The sequence below is a fragment of the Lycium ferocissimum genome, chromosome 9 (assembly GCF_029784015.1).
Source record: "Lycium ferocissimum isolate CSIRO_LF1 chromosome 9, AGI_CSIRO_Lferr_CH_V1, whole genome shotgun sequence".
NCBI lineage: Eukaryota > Viridiplantae > Streptophyta > Magnoliopsida > Solanales > Solanaceae > Lycium > Lycium ferocissimum.
In genome coordinates this window covers 30,830,061-30,851,431 of record NC_081350.1, presented here as the reverse complement: position 1 = coordinate 30,851,431, position 21,371 = coordinate 30,830,061, and the positions used below count along the sequence as shown (strand labels likewise).

Below are 21,371 nucleotides of genomic sequence, written 5' to 3'. Positions count from 1 at the left end.
CTTAATTCAGCAGGCAGTGGAAGAGTAAAACGAAATAATACACGTCCATGACCCAGAAGAATAGCCACGTCTAAAATATTCTCTACCTTCATTTCCCCAATTTTATTTCTGCTCCTTAAAAAAATCAGATTTAGGGGGTTTGATAGACACACTTGACGACGAGTTAAGGGGTTCAATAGGAATAACACTTTGAGGTGCCAAAATTGAAAAAAGGGGCAAGTTTAGGAGGCCGCATATGCATTGAGCCTTTTTTCACATATCACTTGACTAACTAAATATATGTAAAATATTTTTAGTACCAAATTAAAATAACTTAGCAAAGGTTCTATTTCATATAAAGGGAGCTGTAAAACGCTACTTTAAATTAAACAAAGATATCAAGTTTCTATGTTCAAAATTAGATAGAAAATATGAAAATATTTAATTGTATCTGAACTATGCGAAATAGGACAACTTTAATCTCCATTAAAAGTTAGCCTCCAATATATTCTTGCCATTATTATTTACCAATCAAAAAAAAAAAAAAAATCTTGCCATTTTAATTTGCTCAAGTTTGCCTTTATAGACTAACTTACCTTATTATTATTTTTTTGGATTTATATTAACATTTTTTTTTTGGTCTCAAACACATCCTAATTAAATAAAGTGGACTAGATTTAACCTTTACACTACACGTATAATTTAATTTTTCCCTTATACTACACTATCATGTATGATTGAAATGTTAAATATTTCATCCAACTAAAAGAAAGACAAATTACAGATCTTGAACTTTTCCATATCTGGTTTTCTATAATACTGAAAGAAGTTGTTCTTTCGTTAAGATTTTCAATTTATGTGATATAATTTGACTAGAGAGAAATTTTAATTTAAATTATTTATAAATATAGAAATGTATCATTTTTTTTACATAAATTAAAAAGAAAAATATATGTGACGTTGTGATGGGAGTAATTTTTTTTATTTTCAAAAATGAACTTGGTCCTCTTTTAATCATCCACTTGGCTGACAATTAGATTCCTACTTGCACAAAATAAAAGAAATAAAATAAAATAAAATAAAATGAAAGAAGAAGAGTCCTAACGCGGTCTCTCCACCTTTTTCACATTATATCCCTACTAGAATTAGGATTCTGGTGAATCTGCTCATTTTTACTGCTCAAATACCTTAATTGGGCAATTTCCCAATTGTTTATCTTTAACTATATTATTACTTCTACTACTACTGATCTACTCCATTTATTCAATCCCCACTTTGAAAAAAAAAAATCTGTCTTTTTAAAGAAAGAGTACATTTATAGTAGAGTATGTGAAGGTTGTTTCTCTCTGTTTAAAAACCTTTGCTTCAGATCTCTCTCACTTGTCTAGTGAGGACTGACGACCTTCACTTCAAATTTCTCACTTGGTAATCAGCTAAAGACTTGTTCTTTTTTCTCATTTTTGTGCTTTGCTGCTATGGTTTAGGTCTCTGTGTAGTATTGATTTCTTGTTTGTTTGATAAAGTTTTAATCTTTTCTAGTACCCATTTGTTCTTTTAACTCTGTGGATTATTGGGGTGTGATTTTATCTGAAAAGAGTTCTTAGTTTGTTATTTACTAGATGCACTTTCTGACTTCTTTCTAGTTTTCAAAGAGTAGTCTGAATTATGGTGATGTAGTCTTTAATGAGTTCTTTGATGATATATTGGATTTATGGAGAATATGAAGTAAGTGATAAAGATGATCTGTTCCATAGTATGAAGACACTGAGTTCTTGTTTGGCTTTATGGTGGATAACTTTCTAGATCAATGTGTATCCGAGATCTGTGACTGGTGATTTAGTATTTCAGACTTCAGGGAGTTTAGTTTGTTATATTTGAATCACTTGATGCACTAACTGCTTTGTCTCCTCAATTGTTAGTTTTTGTAAAAAAGATCTTTGTAAATTTCCTTTTTTAGCACTTTTTTTTTTTTTTTTTGTCAATCAGAAGTTGGTTTTATGGTAATGTAGTATTTTCTGATTCTTTGAGGAGATCTTGACTTCAGTCATCCCACCCGACTGTTGTACTGCACACGAAGTAAATCGTGGAAGTTAAAGAAGCATTTATGTTCTAATATAATGATTAAATCTTGAATATCTGTAAATACCTAGTATAAATTCCTCATTTTTGCATTTAGATTATATTAGGTCTGTTTGTGTTTGCATCCTTTGAGAATTTCGGTCAATCTGTTACTGTTTCCCTGGCTTGAGATGATATATGAAACTTATTTTTGAAGTAAAGTATCTATTGTATCCTGGAAATTGCTCGAAATTCTAACTTCTTTATGCTACAGGGAACTTTCTGGTGCTGCCGCGAGCACATAATGGCGTCCAAGTATCATGGACCAACCAACAAAACACGGCGACCGATCTCTATATTGATTGTAATTGGTCTTTGCTGTTTCTGTTATCTAATAGGAGTTTGGCAGAAAAGTGGGTCCGGAAAGGGAGATAAGCTAGCACTAGCAGTGACCGAGCAAACTGCTGACTGCAATGTCTTTCCACCGGCCACTCTAGATTTTGAGTCGCACCATAATTATGTGGAAACGCTTGAAACTTCAGAACTAACAACTAAAAAATTCAAATCATGTGATCCTAAATACAGTGACTATACTCCCTGCCAAGAACAAGACCGAGCTATGAAGTTCCCACGGGAAAATATGATATATAGAGAAAGGCATTGCCCTCCAGATGATGAAAAGCTTCGTTGTTTGATCCTGGCACCCAAAGGATACACAACTCCATTTCCATGGCCAAAAAGCCGTGATTATGCCTATTATGCTAATGTTCCTTACAAACACTTGACAGTTGAGAAGGCGGTCCAAAACTGGGTACAGTTTCAGGGAAATGTTTTCAAATTTCCAGGAGGAGGTACAATGTTCCCTAAAGGAGCAGATGCATATATTGATGAACTTGCTTCTGTGGTTCCAATTAAAAGTGGCATGATAAGAACTGCTCTTGACACTGGTTGTGGGGTATGTGTTCTTTTTCTTTTTTCCTCCCTTCCCTTAAAGGGTCATTTGGTTCGAAGACAAGTTATGCTGGCGTTATTTCTTGTTAACTGTTTGGTTTGTGTATTAACAATAACATGCATCACATAATTTCTAAATAATACTGAATAGGGTGTATAATTATAAGAATAATACTGGTATTGTTAATGCCGTTATTTACTATGTGTAAGAATAGTACTGAATAAGGTGTTTAAGTAATACTGGTATTAGTTGTACTAGACTCAACTCTTCAAAAACTGACATAGAAGGGAAACAGATATATTACTGGAATGTTTCTACTCATGTGGAGTCATTCAACATTTTATCTTTTATATCAATTATAGCCGCAGATACCTCCATTCTAACAACGACTTCTATTTTGCTTTTTGCTTCCATTAAGAAAGCTATCTCCATGATGCTAATTATTCTCACTGGTTATGTTTTATATATAGAAAAAGGAAAATTTACCTAATTCATGTCTAAACAAGTTTCGTGCACATATTAAACAAGTTTTTGTGAATTAGCAAAACTGCATCACTAAGACCACTGTGTTCTTTAACGGTAAGTCGGTAACACATCTTTGAAAACCTCTATTAACATATCGATTCTTGACTAGTTCACATTTACTTGTAATAGATTTAATCGCTGTAGTCATTGAATCGCCTATCTAAATACTTCCCATCTATCTGTGAGAATACCTTTTATCCCTGATAAGTTGCTTGGAAGGATACTATTCCAATTGATCTAGTACTGTGAAGCTTTGAAAGGAGTCTAATATAACTTACAGGTTATAAAATAAGTAGTCTATCCTTCACCACCTTTGATAAACGTTGTAAAATCTTGCGTTCAGGTGTAAAATTTCTAAATTAATAAATTGTTAATCTCACTTGAAAAAGGCAACATTATGGCCAGGAACATCTGCGAGTTCTTCTCATGCTGTCGTTGGTTTTTTTTTTCCTTCCCTTATTAAGTAATTACATTCGACAGAAAAAGGGTTTCTCTCTGCATTAATGGTTGTAATTGTCCATAAAGTATCATGCTTTTGTATAGTGGCCTGTTTTCTTGGATTCTGACAACTTGTTGCATTCACATCATGCAAAAAGGTTGCAAGCTGGGGTGCTTACTTGCTGAAGAGAAATATTCTGGCAATGTCATTTGCACCTAAGGACAATCATGAAGCACAAGTGCAATTTGCATTGGAGCGAGGCGTACCTGCTGTTATTGGAGTTTTTGGTTCCATACACCTTCCGTACCCATCAAGAGCATTTGACATGTCTCATTGTTCTCGGTGTCTGATTCCCTGGGCTTCAAATGGTATATTCCCAAGACATAAAAATTTCTCACTTCATTAAATGTTTTTTACGTTGTACTTGCCCTTTGTTCATCAAGTGCCATCCGGAGCATTATGAGCTCTATTAACGACACCTTTGGAAAGGAGACATCTAAAACCATTGGAATTTTCAAATAGGAGAATGGCATATGGGGTGCTTGTCAAGTCACAAGGAAAAGATTTGACAGAGATTTGGGTTTTGGAATGAGACTAGCATAACAGATTTCCATTCAAACTGTAAATTCCTGTGTAAGAGCCTAAGGGGAAAGATCCTTTTGGAATCATGTGATGAATAAAATTAGGTGCTGTAAATTAGTTCTTTTCAAGAAGAATACTCCCTCGGTCCCTCCAGTCCAAAATAAGTGAACTTTTCAAAGTCCAAAGAGGTTATTTATTAATTTTCCCAAGTTACCCTTCTCTCTAATAGGTTTTTCAAATCCCAATGCTGACTATTTCTACTTTTAAGAAAAGTTTGGAGAAAGCAAAAGGATGATATTGTCAGATGCCTTTGATTTGTGTAATTAATTAACTTTTTTAAGGGGTGTGACTGTGAATTTAGTTTATTGTAAGATAATTAAAATTGTCGGTGACGAGTTTTGACTTTAAATGGTGAATTTTCTAGCTTGCTGATAGTTGGCTTGTATGTGCAGAGGGCATGTACATGATGGAAGTTGATCGAGTTTTGAGACCTGGTGGATACTGGATACTGTCTGGTCCTCCACTCAATTGGAAGACCTATCACAAAGTCTGGAACAGGACCAAGGAGGATTGTAGAGCCGAGCAAAAAAGGATTGAAGAGTATGCTGAGCTTCTTTGCTGGGAGAAGAAATACGAAAGAGGTGATGTAGCTATATGGAGGAAAAATATAAACGGAAAATCATGCAGAAGGACATCTGCCAACATATGTCAAACAAAGGATACTGATAATGTCTGGTGAGTTACTAGAGCCCTACTTGTCAAACTCCTTTTATTTATAATCCGGAGACCCTTCTGACTGTGTTCTTGTTGTGAAAGGTACAAGATAATCTGTCGCTTTTGAGTTCAAACTTTTCTCTCTAGTTTTATTGTGGTTTGCTCACAAGAGTTGAAACTCAAGCTTAACTTCACTAGTTTCAAAAAAGGAAAAAAAAAAAAAAAAAAAAAAAAGGAGTTTCAACTCAAGCTTCTATTTTCAATTTCCAGTAGTTATATATTAACTGGAGCGCGTCTTCAGGTACCATGCTGCACATATAAAGAAGGTCGATATAGAGAAAATTGTTGTGTTCTGTAGCAATTGGGACTAGGGGTGTCAAATGGCGGGTTGAGCTGGATTTGGGCGGGTTAAAATGGGTTGAGTTAATAAAGGGGCGGGTCAAAGTTAATTGGGCTAAAATAGATTGGGCTAAAGAGCGGGTCATAATCCAACTTGCCCAATTCTTACTATGTTTTAATTTCTTTGTTTGTTCTTTTATATTATTTAAATTTGAATACCTAATAAACTATTTTTTTCTTTATTTGCTGTCCTACCTTGGTAGGAGTAAGGTCTGCGTACACTCTACCTTCCCCAGACCCCACATTGTGGGATTTCACTGGGTTGTTGTTGGCTAATATATAACATATCAAATTGAAAAAATGTTTTTTTTGAAAATATTTTGACAAGGTTTCTAGGGTCAATTTGGGCTACATATCAGTCCAACTTTTTTTTTTTTTGAGAAGATATCAGTCCAACTTTTAGATGGGCTGAAATGGGCTGAGCTACTAAATGGGCGGGTCAGTGACCAGCGGGTCATGTTTTCATAAGACCTGTTTGAAAGCAAGTATTTTGATGTCTGTTGAGGTACTGCATAAAAGTAGCCTGTTTATACGCCACCAGCCAATACAAGAGGTCTTACGATTCTTTTTATTTGTCTTTCACCAAGCAAATAATCACTTTATCACTATGCTATATATATATTACCGACGGTAAGGGGGTGAAGCATCCCTATGAACTTCAAGTTCCTTCGATGTGACTTTCTGCTTTGATAAAGTTCAGGCTAAAGTTCAGGTTATAGTATCCAACCAACAACATTAATAAAGATGTACAGTTATTGATGGGTGTTTTCCTTTCACTTGTGCTCAAAAACTGTAAATTAGAGCATAAGATGGAATGCAGGTTGATAAAAGAAAAAGGTGAGAGCCACTCATGAGTCATGGCAAGTGTTGGAGAAAATGTTTGAGATTTTTACACTGTATAGCCGCCCACCAAAATAGCGGGCAAATGTATAAATTTTGGATATAATGTACAATATACATATTTTATACATAATTAGTGTGTATTTTTCGTATATTGGGTAGTGACTGAAATTATTTTTGGCCAAGCGGCCAAATGTGTTAAAAGCCCAAAATGTTTTATGCCTATCATTGACTTAGTTCTCCCTATGTTTCATGACTGACATTACCTTGGGTCATTTGGGTTATCACCATAAATACCGAATATTTCTATCCCATTACGCAAGTGCTAATTTGTGTTTGTCTTTCCACTTTGTATAAAATGGTGATTTAGGTATAAAAAAATGGATGCATGCATAACACCATACCCTGCCGTCCAGAACTCTGATGAAGTAGCTGGAGGGGAATTGAAGAAGTTTCCCGCTAGGCTATTTGCAGTTCCACCACGTGTAGCCAATGAAATGGTTCCTGGGGTGACGGTTGAGTCTTATCAAGAGGATAATAAGCTTTGGAAGAAACACGTCACTTCGTACAAGAGGATCGTTAGCCTACTTGGCACCACAAGATACCACAACATAATGGACATGAATGCCGGACTTGGAGGCTTTGCAGCAGCACTAGACTCTCCTAAACTTTGGGTGATGAATGTTGTGCCAACTATTGCTGATAACACTCTTGGTGTCGTATATGAGAGGGGGTTGATTGGGATATACCATGACTGGTACGTACTGCTAATGGTTTCTTATCAACTAATTATTTCGCAAATGGTAAAGAATTTAGCTAGTTTACTGAAGCGGGCATTTCGATTGACCTACCTTTGTTTTCAAGAAGGGATAATTGCATATTTGGACAACTCAAATGAACAATAGCCAGTAATGTACATGTTTTGTATTATTAAGTGTAAATATACATATAATATACATATTGTATACACAAAATATTCATAAATATACATATGATATACACGATCAGTGTGTGTCTTGTATATTTTGGCTAGCACCCGCAATTAATTCCGGCCGATGGGCCAAAAATGCAAAAAGCACTTTCAAGAATTCTTCTTCCATTTATTAGTGAACAGCTATAGCATCTAATGAGATGATTAAAATGAAACATCCAAGACCTCCTGTTGCTTGCATGTTTGACGAAAATTTAAGATTTTCATATTGGAGATATTATGCATCCTTTTGTCAATTGTTATTCTTCTGTCACTGTTCTACACTGGGAATAGTCCATAATATTGCTCCTGAAACTTTTATTAATTTCGATTTCCTTCTCCTTTTAGGTGTGAAGGCTTCTCTACGTACCCAAGGACGTATGACCTTCTTCATGCTAATCGCTTGTTCACTCTGTACGAGGACAAGTAAGCGTTTTTAAACTCTTTAAAGAAATGGATTTATTAGTCGGATATATTACTTAGAAAAGAAAAACTAGCAAAAAAAGAGATACTGATTCTTAAAGCTATATGATTGTAAAACAGGTGTGATTTTGAAGATATTCTCCTAGAAATGGACCGTGTCTTGCGTCCTGAAGGGGTAGTCATTCTTCGAGATGGAGTTGAAGTCTTGAACAAGGTTAGGAAAATCGCAGCGGGCCTGAGATGGGAAACTAAATTAGTAGATCATGAAGATGGACCCTTGGTGCCTGAGAAAATTTTTGTTGCTGTCAAACAATATTTTGTTGAAGGTGATGAAGACCAAAACACGCCAACTGATGAATGAGTCAGTGCCAATATTTGAGTATGTAGGAAAACCTGAGAATTCTAAAGTGGAATGTAAGATTTCCAGGCAGATATATGGAGGTTCTTTCTCGTACAACAAATAGTGCAAGTTCTTATGTAGAGCAATTTTAGTTTTTTTCTTTTCTTTCATGTGTGATTTTGGAGAGGTGAAAAGCAAGACCTTTTTCTCCAAATAATGAAGCAAAGCAGAGTTCATTAGTGATATTTATGTTTGGGAGCAAATTGATAGTTGTTTCCACTAGTTACAAAATTGGATATTGGAACATTTGTAATCCTTTTTCTTTTTTTTTTGGCAATTTAATTTATTTAAACTTGTCTAAAAGTCGATGGCCCAAATTGCTATTCCTTGTGGGCATTTCTAGCATATAGGTTTGTTTTCCAAGTGAAAAAAAGATTCAAAAGTTCATATGGTTTATTGAGCTTTCTTATCTTGTATGGTATAAGAATTATTCTTGTCAAAGTGAACTCTCAAATCCAGTAAAAACCATGATGTCAAAAAGAATAAAAGTTGAGTATTCAATTAACCTGTATGCTTTTCAAATCTAGAATTATCAGTATCTACATCCATTAAGAGACTAAAGAAACTATTCAGTGTGAAATATTTATTTCTTCATCTTATTTTTCTAAAAAGGACTCGTCCAGTATCCAACCCAGATGCTTATTAGTCTTAAATTTAGCCCTTTACCAAAGACACTAGTATTTTTTTCTTCTGTTAATTCACTCTCCTTTAGTCTACTGAAAGAGAGACCAGTCTTCGTAAGATATTAAAACGATTCCTCCTAGTCATATGATTAGCGGGATCAATCGGCCAGGGAGCTAGATTATTCTTATATGTTTGTGTGCACAAGTTTATAGCTTTGAACTAAATTTCAAGGAAAAATATGATTTTACATGTAAGACATTGACACATTTACAATATCAAACTTTCATAGCGTAAAGTGGTTTTGCTTTGTAAAATTAAATAGGCATCGGAAAAAAATTGTAGAAAAGAGTTTACTATGAAAAATATAAATATGATTTCTAAACAAACTAAAAGCAGAAAAAAACAAAATCAATTTGGGAGGCAGATTACTATGGTTGTCCAAACTACAGACTTGGCATATAATCAAATCATAGCTGGCTATAAACCTAGTTGAAAAGAAAATAGATGACCTTAACTTTCTAAGTTCTATATCGGTGACAAATCTGCATCATACATATAGCTATGCCTATGTGCATGAATACCCGGACTATGCATATATTATATCACTCATATACTATATAAAGTTAGAACACCATATACAATATGTACCTAACAGTATACTGGAGTATACAATATTCACATATATCAAGTTAAGCAAAATGCTATCATACGCGAGCTTGTATTACTTTAGTTTGACATAGACTTGAATCTGAAGCTGTATGTTCCAATGAATATTTAAATGAAATTTGATTTACATTATATAAGTTCTTTAACAAAATATGATTATGCAAGCTTGTTTAATTCGAATCTAGCGATTAATTTCTTACAATATGAATAGTTTTCGTCAGTTGTAAGCAACTGCGAAGGAAATTGGACTTGGGCTATGATTTTTTGATCGGTTGGTTCTGAATATTTTTTGGTTCATAAAATATTTCACATAGAAAATATATCTATAAACATACTTTATTGAAACTAATCTAACAATACAAATAAAACATAAATGTAAAAGATTCTAGCCTTGAGACTCTTCAGATTTACTATCCAAGTTAGTCTCTATTTAATTCAGCAACATATGATGTTTGTGAGCATAAAAACTAATATGAATGTACTGCGCTACACAAATGAGGTGTTTGCCAGACTCGACACCATTGATAATTAGAAAAATATAATCACGAAACCAGGAACACACAACGGGGGAAAGGGCAATAAGGCATTTGTATTAAAAAAACACATTCCATGAAGAATCTTGGTCGTTCTCTTCATCTTCATCATGGTTAAGATCATATTTTTTCCTGGAAAAAAAGAGGTTATCATTAATAAAGAAATGAGCAAATTATGAAATTAATGTTGAAACAAGATCACCTCATCCTCATGTACTCTCCAATTTTGAAGCAGACAAGTTGGTTAAGTGCTTTATTGTAAAAAAAGTAATGCCACAACAACCTGAAAAAAAAGATTAGCACTTGTTAGTTACATGTATAAGAGGTCAACTGTGCTTCATAGCCCAAATCCTCTCTTTCTAGGTATTCTTCCAACGTGGCAAAACTTCTTTGAGCTCGTCTTTTAATCTTGATATCTTCCATCTTGAGTTGCTGCAAATCAATGTGACAAATAAACAAAAATATCTCAATGCTATTGCTTGTGACACTGTCACCGTTGAAGGCTTGAAGCACTCATGATCATATACAAATATGTTCTTAGATTAAACTGAAAATAACTACATACCAGAATTGAGCAACAAGTTATATCAAACAGAGGCGGACCAACCCTATTAAGAGGGGGTCACGTGCCCCCGTTAACCTCGGGAAAATCCAATATGTATATAGTGTATATACCTCAAAATAACAGTTATATAATCAAAAGGACCCCTGAGAGATATCTGCTGATTTGGTGTAATTGTTTCTTGTGCCCCTTAGGCTCTTGCATGATACCTGAGTTTGAGTCTTGCTTGCAGCACTTCAATTTCTTTTTTTGTTGAGTCTGTTCTACGGATCCTCTACAAATAAATTAACAACTGCACATACTTGCCTTTTCAATTCTTTAGTCTTGCCTCAATCCCCCTCCCCTAACCAAACCCCAATAGAAAAAAGGCCCAAATTCAATTTTTCTCCTCCGACGTACATATAATTTCTTTTTTTTTTTTACCATTCTAAACCGAGTTTCCTTCTTCCATTTTTGAAGTTATATTTTATACTTTACTAATAACTTATCATAATTATTAAGATTTAAAAAGTTGCACATTAAACTTTGCAGTAACAATTGGCATATCTATATTAAGGCGTAATTATTGGTGCAGTCAAAATCTTGGATCCGCCTTTGGTGACAATATGATTGGAGGTTTTTTACCCTCAACTAGTATTTTTGAATTTGAACTTTGAAAATAGAGACAGTTCAATAAGAAATACTTACCCCTTAGTAGGGGTGTACATGGACCGGGTTGATTCGGATTTTTCAAATACCAAACCAAACCAATAAAATTCAGGTTTTTCAACTTCGTTTTTTCCTTAGGTTTTTTGATTTTCTTGGGTTTTTTGGGCTTTTTTTCCGGAAAAGTCTTCATACAAAACATATAACTTTTACTTCAAATATTTTTTTAGTCCTAGTAAGATACAACTATATAATTAAGGATTTTCTTAAGAAAATAACACAAAATGTGATATGAGTGATGACATTGTATTAAAATATTCAATAAAAAAAAATATCAGTTAAAATAAATATTGCTGATTAATAAGCCATAAAGAAAATGATGATAATCCAAAAATACTAAGTCATGCTAAAATAAGTACCGCTAATAAGTATTAATTACATGACAAAGAAAATAAATTAAGTTATGTATTTTCACTCTCTAAACCAATTATGCAAAACTAAAGAATAGATATCCAACATTATTGTCATTCCTAGTGTTAGAGTTGAAATTCTTTTGTTAGCATTAGTGTTGAGATGATTTTGGTTTGAACTTTATTTGAGTTATTAACATCCATGAGATATAAAACTTATTGACATTCAAAATTCTAAATTCAAGCTTCAAATAATATGATAAAAGACAAAAAATAATGAAAAAATTTAAAAGTGTTTATAAATTACATTACAAATAAATATTTTAAAAATTGAATACATGTAATGTCGGGTTGGTTTGGTTTGGTTTGACTTTTTTTAGCTAAAACCAAACCAAAACAATTATGGTCGGTTTTTTTTTTTCAACACCAAACAACTAATCCAATTTTTTCTCGATTTATCGGGTTGGTACGGTTTATCGGTTTTCTTTGTACACCCCTGGTCCTTAGTAACTTACTCGATACGAAATAGAGTAAATTTTGAATCTTTTTTGTGGGAAAATTTCTTGTGGAGTAAAGTCAGCCAGTACAACAATAATCACAATCAAAAACTATGTGCTAGTTAAAATCTATGTGCACGTCAGTGTACCTGTACCTACCTAGCCAACCAATATACAAAAGGTGTAACAGAAAAGTATGGTTCATCACTATCTTTCTGTTGACCTAAATATACTGGGTACATTACGCTAAGAATTAATGCTCACATATATGGTGGCGAAAAGTGTTTGTCCTTTCTAATCTTGGTAACAACCAGAAAAATTTCCCCACCTAATTCTTTATTAGGACGTTTGCCTATTTTTAAACTTGTGCTATCATTTGAAAAGGGAACACTTCAATTTCACTTGCCATGTAGCCATGTGATTAAAAGTTTGCTTATAGCCCATTGATTAGGTTTTGAACCCTAATTTTCTCTATCAAATTAACTCCTTTTGTCTGTCCCATTTAGATCTAAAAATTGATCAAATTTAATCTTGATAAACAAAGAGCATTAACCAAATTATAACAACAACGATATCTCAGTCTCAAAACGAGTTAGAGTATATGACGAGATTTCAGTACAGTCTAATAATAGTTTTTGCACCATTATGAAAACTTTATATGTTTTAGACAGATAACTTTTTTATTTTTTAGATAATAAAATCGATTCTATAGCTTAAACTCATTCCCATTACACAATATTCATAGGCCAACCACCTAAAAAAAGTTGAAAAAGGACAAACATATAAATGCTAATATCTGACCGTCGAACAAGAAAATGGTTAGTTTAAGTATCATAAAAGATATTGGTGAGCATTACACCATTGATTTTCATTTGTTTATGGTTGTTGTTTCCACCTTTAACTAGATTGTACCTACTATTTGCTTCCGTTTAGTTTTTTCCTATGTGTTATTACCATGCCTTTGAATTTGCTACCTGCAGGTTTTGTTTAAGTCCTTTTATGTCTAGAAATCTACATTCTACCAAATCTCGAATTTCCAATTTAAAGTAGCTTATGTTTCATTTCAATGTCGCAATTTTACTTAAAAATCTACATTCTACCAAATCTCAAGTTTCCCATTTAAACTAGCTTATGTTTCATTTCAATGTCGCAATTTTACTATGTTTTATAATATTATTTGGAGAATGTAGTTTTGAAAAATAAGTGATTTGATGGTGTTTAATTGTATATAAAATATATTTTATAAGGAAAATATTTCCTATTCAACAACAACATACTAGTATAATCCCAGTAGTGGAAAAGTTATTTCCTATCCAAAGTGGAAAAATAGCTTCCCTCATAAATTTGTCAATCTACTAGATAAATAGATATAAGGTGTCCAATATATTCAACGTTTTTTCAGGAAGTAAAAAAAAAAAAAAAAAAAAAGGGACAAAGGGTACACAAAGCTTAAATACAAATTCTATATACTGCAATAGATCCTTATTTATGTTTGGCCTATCTCATAAAGAGAATAAATATTATGCTTAATGATGAGAAGGGATAATTATATTATTCTTTTCCCACATTTTTAGCAAATATTTTTTCATATTTATATTAAATAGTTTTTTATACTACATATGTTATATCTTGTAAATGCAAAGGAAGCGCCGCGTATAATATACTTTATAATTGGCGTCCAAGCTTTTCCGACCCCCCCGCACATACAGGAGATTTTAAATAAGACCTGGCCGCCTCTTTTATGTTATATCATTTTCATAAACCAAATAGGGGAAAAAGGAAGATTTCCTTTCGTTAAAAAACTTCAAGTGTTACAATTGTCTAAGCCAAACAGAGAAACCCCATCATGTGCTCTTCTTTCCAATAATGTGGAAATTGATCAAACCCCTTTTGCATTATTAAATCAGACATCAATAAGAGAGAAAAATGGGTCCTTTCATGTCTCATCTCATATATGTAAGTTTTAGTGAGTGTCCAACTTCCTCTCTTTTGGGCCATTATTTACTGCATATGCTACAATCTTGGTGATGAATTACGTTTATTGGACACATTTTTGTCCCGCATTTTAAAAAAATAGTCAATATCATAGAATTTTATTATTTCACATGTGAGTTTCCAAGATATTATTATGGTAATGAAATAGTGCCCATTGACCAGTTTTTGGAAAACAATCACTATCATATAATTTCAAATTCCTCACATGAAAATCTAGGACACATTATCTTGAAGATGGAATAACATCCATTGCCACTTCTTAGTTATGTTTTTAAAAGATAATCACTGCCATAAAATTTTAAATTCCACATGGTGAAACTCTATATAATGTCCTAGAGTTTTACCCGTAATATTTAAAATTACATGAGTGATTATTTTTCAATTACAAAGGCATAAAAGTGGTTATTTGTTAATGTTACCCTCTTGAGGATGAGTACGACTGAACAATACCGAACTAATAAAGCCTGTGCACATTGCTCTGTCTATTTGTTATTACTCCTTGTAGCTTCGTTGGATCCTAACAACATTCCAAAAGGAAATTGACACTTCACGAGTAGATGATTTAATTTAGAGACGAACGTACATTGACAATGAAAGAATTTCTTTTACGTATGGTGTAATTTAACTATGGCTATTTCAAGTTATTACTTCTTTTTTCTACTTACTATATCAAAATTATATATTACGAACAACTATGAACCAGTTTTGAATTGGCTTATTTTAGGTGATTTTAAGTCAAAATAGCTTTTACGTACTTTTGTAGTGTAGGTAAGATTAAAAAAAAGTATTTTTAAGTACTTGTTTTTAAGTTAAATAACAAAAATAAGCCAAAAGCATAAGTTAGGAACTTATGGCTTATGTTTATAAGCTATTGTTATAAGCTCATCGAAACAGACTCTCTGTATATATGTTATTGTAGATTATCTTAATTTGATAGCACACTGTCACTGCATAAAACAATCGGTTTTTAAGTGAGGGTAGAACTAAGATGCATTAGTTACATTTGCACTTAATGATAATACTCATCATGGTGAGCCAAACTTTTAGATACATTTTTCAAATATTGGTTAGTAGATAAGATGTTTGAAAATGATTGAGTTGTTTGAAATTTTTTGATGAATGTGAGAGGACCAGTTATAGATGGATAAAAAGGGGACAAAGATCTAAACTTTTAAATAGTGGGGCTTCCACTACTCAAGATTCATTTAATAAAAAATAAAAAAAAATAAAAAGGAATAAAAAATCAGGATAAGGCATGGAAAACCCTTTATCAACTAAGACAATTCATGTGTCTGGACTCCCCCATAAATTGATGGTACAATTCTAAAAGAACAAAGACTGATCAAGAATGTGTTAAGAGCAAGGTAAGTTCATCTTTAATTCCTTTTCAAAACCCAAAAAAAGAACAAAATGAAAAGAAAAGAAAAGTCAAGACAATCACTCTTAAGTTTGAAACTTTGATTGCTGATAGTCAGAGTGACTAAAATTCTTATCCAAGTTAAGAAAATGCTTAATTAATACTTACTTCGCAGGAAATAAATATTCCGTGAGAAAGATTTTAGTTTTCTATCAGCTTGCATGAATAGTTGGTCCGAAAGTTTGAAATGTTTCGCTTATGTTTACGCCTCGGTATTTAAAGATATTCACCAAATTAACAGAATCAGAAAGTTTTCGACTAGAAGGTCGGGTTCGAAAGCGTGAAAAGTTCGCCCCTTGTAGAATGCGAGAATAAGGTTGCATAATCGGTACAAACTTTTCCCTAACCCTAAACATAATGTTTTTTAAAGACACCGAAATTTTGGCCTTTTTATATACATCAAGATAACAAATTATTTCATCACAGTGAAGTGATGCTCACTACGATAATGCATGAACTGATTAATAGCTTATGTAAAAAAATTCGTTAGCAGTATTATTATTTTAAGAAGTTAGGAAAGATCAAATAGTAACATTTTATTTGAAAAATATAATACTTAAATCATATTTATAAAACATAATTCAAGTACACTAATATTCTACTAACATCTCTTTCTCGATTTTTTATTTTTTATTTTTTATTTTACTGAATTAGTGATAATTAAATAATTCATCGAGCTAAATATAATGATTGCAACTGTAATTAAACACGAATATACGCTTTAGTCGACTATTATTTGTCTTTGACGTTCTTCATTTGAGGTTCCCCGTTCAATCCCTACCTGAAACTATTCTTTTGAAAAATGACATAAATTGATTGATGAATAAAAAATTGCAAATTGATGGTAAATCAGAGCACAATCAGCCGACCTCCAAGGGAAGGGACAGGTTGAACCACTACATTGTGAAGTACTATGTTTAAACGATGTCATAATTGTTTTTATATATTCTAATATTTTTATTTGCATCTTATCTATAAAAGTAAAATTTCAAATGAAGCGGTGTCTCGTGACACCGTTTAACCTATGGTGCATCCGCCATGTTGTTGATACATGTTTGATGAAGAGAACGAATTATCATTATGTTGTTATCATATCTATTATAACGGTAACACCAATCTTATGTCATTGTCACAACCAAAGTAGAAAAACAGTCACGTTTTGCAGAAAACTTTCAAGCATTCTAATTATCCAAAAAAGGATCAGTTATTACTTGGAAATCGTCATTAATTAAGTAAGAAACCATGTGCTTTTCTTGCCAATAACTGGGAAATTGGGAAATCCCCTTTTGCATATTTGATTAAACACCAATAAGAGAAAATATTCCCTTTCCTTGTTGACTGGCATCCTCTCTTTTGGGGCCTTCCAGAAGACATGTATCATAATACTGCAATGGACAAGTGAACAATGCCAAGCAATTTTCTGAAGTAAATTGGCACTTCAGTTACAGATGGACTCACTTGTAGAATTAGAGGAGTAGGACCGAGGCGGATTCACGATTTAAAGTTATAGGTTGAGCATGTTAGTAAATTAATGGAACATTCAAGTTATTGGGTTCAAAATTTAATAGTTGTACATACATGGTAGATTGATGTTTAACACATATAGAGCGTGAGTCAAAGTTACTAGTAGTAGGTTCGGTTGAACCCGTACTTTTAATGGTACATCCGCTCTTGGAGGTGGATCCATGATTTGAAATTTATAAATTCTGGATTCTAGAGCTTTGAAGTTATTGAGTTCTAAAATTTATAATTATAAGTACATATTAAATGAACTTTTAAAACAATTACTCCTTCCGTTCACTTTTACTTGTCCACTTTGGACTTTTCACTTTGTTTAAGAAATAATAAATGAAGTGCATAATTTACCAATGTGCCCATATTAATTTGTGCATATTTTTATTGGATTTGAAAATGATTTGAAGTTAATAATTAATACCATGGGTAAAACAGGAAAATCATAACATTGTCTTCTCTTGATATGCTAAAAGTGATAAGTAAAAGTGAAAATCTATTTTTAAAATATTGGACAAGTAAAAGTAAACGGAGGGAGTATAAACTTTGGATCGTACCATAAATAGTATATCCGCTTATAGGATTCCATGTACTTGATGATTTTGGAGAATGAGTAGGAGAAAATCTAGGGTAAAATCATGTCATTAGTCACATTACGTGAAAAGAAACGTTAAATAGGAGTACATGTATAAGATAAGGATCGTTATTACAAGTGTGAGGAGTCGATAATTTACTTCCATCATTGTACTGTGTTTGATTCCTATCTTGTTCCTATGTGCGAAAAACTTTTAACGTGGCCTCTTATTGATCATAATTAATACGAAATTAGTTCTTAACCAAGTAATACGCACTAGCTATATAACTAGATGTCTAGACGTAACTGAATTAATCCATAATTATAGTATTCCATGTTAAGCCAAATAGGTAGATTTGAGAGTGATTATTTTAAATTTTGGGTATAGCTGACAAGATCCTTGAAAATGATTTGAGTTGCTTTGAATTATTTGTTGAAGTGAGAAGATGAGATTTGATCAAAGATAAGGTTACAAGATCTAAATTGTAATCTGGGCTTCCACCACTCTTAAACAAAAAATAAAAGAATAAAACACCGCATGCTCCATTACAAATGCTATTTTGTTATATTGTACTTAACTTTTTTCATAGGAGATCAGTAAAAATAATACAGAAATTTGTAAATAAAACATAAAAATCGTTATAGGAACTTTTTTTTTTTTTTCCAAATTATAAGTGGACATAGGAAATTAATTTTTTTACCACACAAAAGCCATTATCAATTAGGAGAATTTATGTGTCTTTGACTCTCCATAAACTGATAAAGTCCAGTAAGAAGAAAGCTGCATAATTTTTCTGAAGTTTGGTTCTTGAATACAAATTTTACGCAACAAAACCTAGAAAAGGAAAGGTGAATTGAAAGTTCAATGATGGTGATATTTTTATAGACGCAACTCTTGTGAGAAATACCTGTGTAATATTGGCGGATGTGACTCAATTTGATACGAAACTGAAGACAATTACACATGGGTGGGATAAGGTCGTTGGACAAAAGAATTAGGATTTGATAGTGTAAATATTTCTCTTAAATTATTATTATAGTTTAATTTATGATAATAGATTAATAATTTTTTTTATCAAATTATCAATCAGTATTATAGAGATTTAATTTATAATTTTAGGCACACTCTCTCACGGTTACACCTTTTTTAACTAACAGTATAATATTAAGAGAAAAGACATCATTTCACCCTTGAACTTGGCACGAAAACTCACTTTAGCAACTAAACGTAAGTTGTATTTATATACCCCCCTTAACAACTTTCATTTCAATTATTTTCCACCCTAAAAAAATAATACCACTCTCACATTGTGAGGTGTATTACACTCGCGCCATGTCATTGCCACTTTGTTGCCACGTCATTGCCACGTCAAAAATTACCAACCCTTCATTTTTTATTTTTCTTTTATTATTTTTTCTCTTTCTCTTTCTTCTTCTTCTCCCTTTTCTCTTTCTTCTTCCGACCACCACCACCACCGCCGCCACCACAAAATCCCATCTTTGTCATTCAAACCTCCATTATCATCAACAAAATATATATAAGAATTCCAAGCTGAACAGAGAAAAATTGAGGCTCAGATCTGTGTTAAGCTCGGGCAAAACAGATCATCTGCCATTTCCATTTTCCATGTCATTTTCCATAAGAATTCCAACCTCCATTTTCCATATAAAAATATATATAAAAATTCCAACCTCCATTTTCTATGTCATTCTCCTTTTCTTTTCTATTTCTTTGTAAACAAATTTGGTTAATGTGTTTTATTACATAATAAAAGAAATATGAAATTCATTTCTTAGATAGATAAATTAATGTGGGTTTGGTTGGCCGGAAAGTAATCGCCGACGCCATTTTTCCCGATGAAATTGATCGACGACAATGATGAAGACGACTATGTTTCAGTAATATATTCAACCCAGATGATGAAATTCAAATTCCTAATTAATCAGCTCATAACATTCTGGTAACTTTTTCCGAATTAAGAATTAGGATTAAATTTAAAAACTTTATGACTTTGATGGTGGTGGTTATGGAGGTGGGGGTGGATTTAGTGGTGGTCGAATCAGTGGGTATGGTAGTGGTGGTGGTGGATACGATGGTGGTAGCCGTGGTGGAGGTGGATATGGAGGAGGTGGCAGTGGTGGGGAAGAGGAGCGGGTGGGGGTTGATTTAAGTGGGTGGGGGAAGAGGACCCGGGGGGGAGGTGGTTTAGAAGAAAGAGAAAAGGCTCATTTTTATTTTATTTTATTGATTTTATAATAATAATATATATATTAGCGGACCCACCTTTTTATGTCATTTACTTGCCTAAATTTCTTTTTCTTTTTTCTTTTTGCCACATCAACATTAGAGGTGGAAAATAATTGAAATGAAAGTTGTTAAGGGGGTATATAAATACAATTTAAGTTTAGTTGCTAAAGTGAGTTTTCGTGCCAAGTTCAAGGTGAAATGATATTTTTTCTCTATTATTAATATGTAATGCTGTTATGGTTGCATATAGTAAAGTATATAGATTAATCCATGTACTATGGTAGGATTTTACTAGTAACAAAGACTACATGGAGAAACGATGTAGATACTAATACAGAAGAGTGTGCTTCCAAAAAATGGCAGCCGCCTTAAATGATTTCATGGGAAAAAGACATTTTGAAGAACTTATGATGGATATAGTGCCACGTGTCTATTTCCAGGCCCCTTAGATATAGGGACACAACTTATTTGTTGAGAAATAAAATCCTCGAACAAAATGTTTCCTCTTTTTTTTTTTTTTTTTTTTTTTTTTGTCATGAAAATGTTGCCTTTTATTTGACCCAATTTTATACTTCTTCGTTTAAGTTATTTGAACTTAATTATATTTTAGTCGTTTAAGAAAATTCTTTTTAAAATTTAGAAGTAATTTAGTTAAATTATTTATTTCACTCTGAATAAAAATTTGTAAACATATATAAATATAAAGTATAATGACGTATTTAAAATCACAAAGTTTCAAAAATCTTAAGTCTCACTTGTTCTGTTGGTCTCTAGCTTTCACAGTCTCACACTCTCTCAATTCTCCTACTCATGTCTTGTTCAATTTCTTCCTCTCTACAGTTAAGAAAGCACCCTTATAAAGCAAAAAAAAAAAAAATGAAGTTTGGAGTACTTATTTTTATTGTATTTTCATTGCTTTCTTTACGTGCATTGCATTCAAACAATTCTTTCTTTACATGCATCAAGGGGTATAAGTTAAGAAGCTTGTGGTTTTTTTCCATGTTTTATCGATTTAATTTGTCCATTTTTTCTCTCTCTTTTCTCTTGGTCAAGTTTGAAATTTGGGTTTTTTCGTGATGGTGATCATGTTTGCATATTATATTGTAGTTCTTATGATTTTAAATTATTTATTTCCTTTTTCGTTAACATATGGAAGATCGCTCACATGTTTCGTTAATTTGGCAGCATGTCCAGTTATGCCTAGAAAGACAGTAGTTTTTTCTTTCTAATTACCTTATGCTTATAAATACTTGCTTATTGAGGCTCAACTAATTTAGATTCGTGCTGAGAAGACTTATTTTGAGGGTTAAAGTGCTCCTTATTAAAGGCGAGTCCATTGCTAGATTTCAAATTTGAAACTTCTAATTAAAGATGAAATGATACTTGTCATGCAACACAATATTTAAT

At 32.6% G+C, this 21,371-nt stretch overlaps 1 protein-coding gene across 1 annotated transcript; it reads left to right on the top strand.

The window, feature by feature from the left end:
- The first annotated feature begins 1,114 nt into the window (after positions 1-1,114).
- On the top strand, positions 1,115-8,527 carry LOC132030235 (probable methyltransferase PMT14). Its single transcript, XM_059419766.1, has 7 exons — positions 1,115-1,404; positions 2,312-2,992; positions 4,111-4,321; positions 4,988-5,270; positions 6,859-7,245; positions 7,807-7,884; positions 8,002-8,527. Exons 2-7 carry the CDS (start codon positions 2,342-2,344, stop codon positions 8,240-8,242), a joined length of 1,851 nt encoding a protein of 616 aa, XP_059275749.1. The 5' UTR covers positions 1,115-1,404; positions 2,312-2,341; the 3' UTR covers positions 8,243-8,527.
- Positions 8,528-21,371: the final 12,844 nt, after the last annotated feature.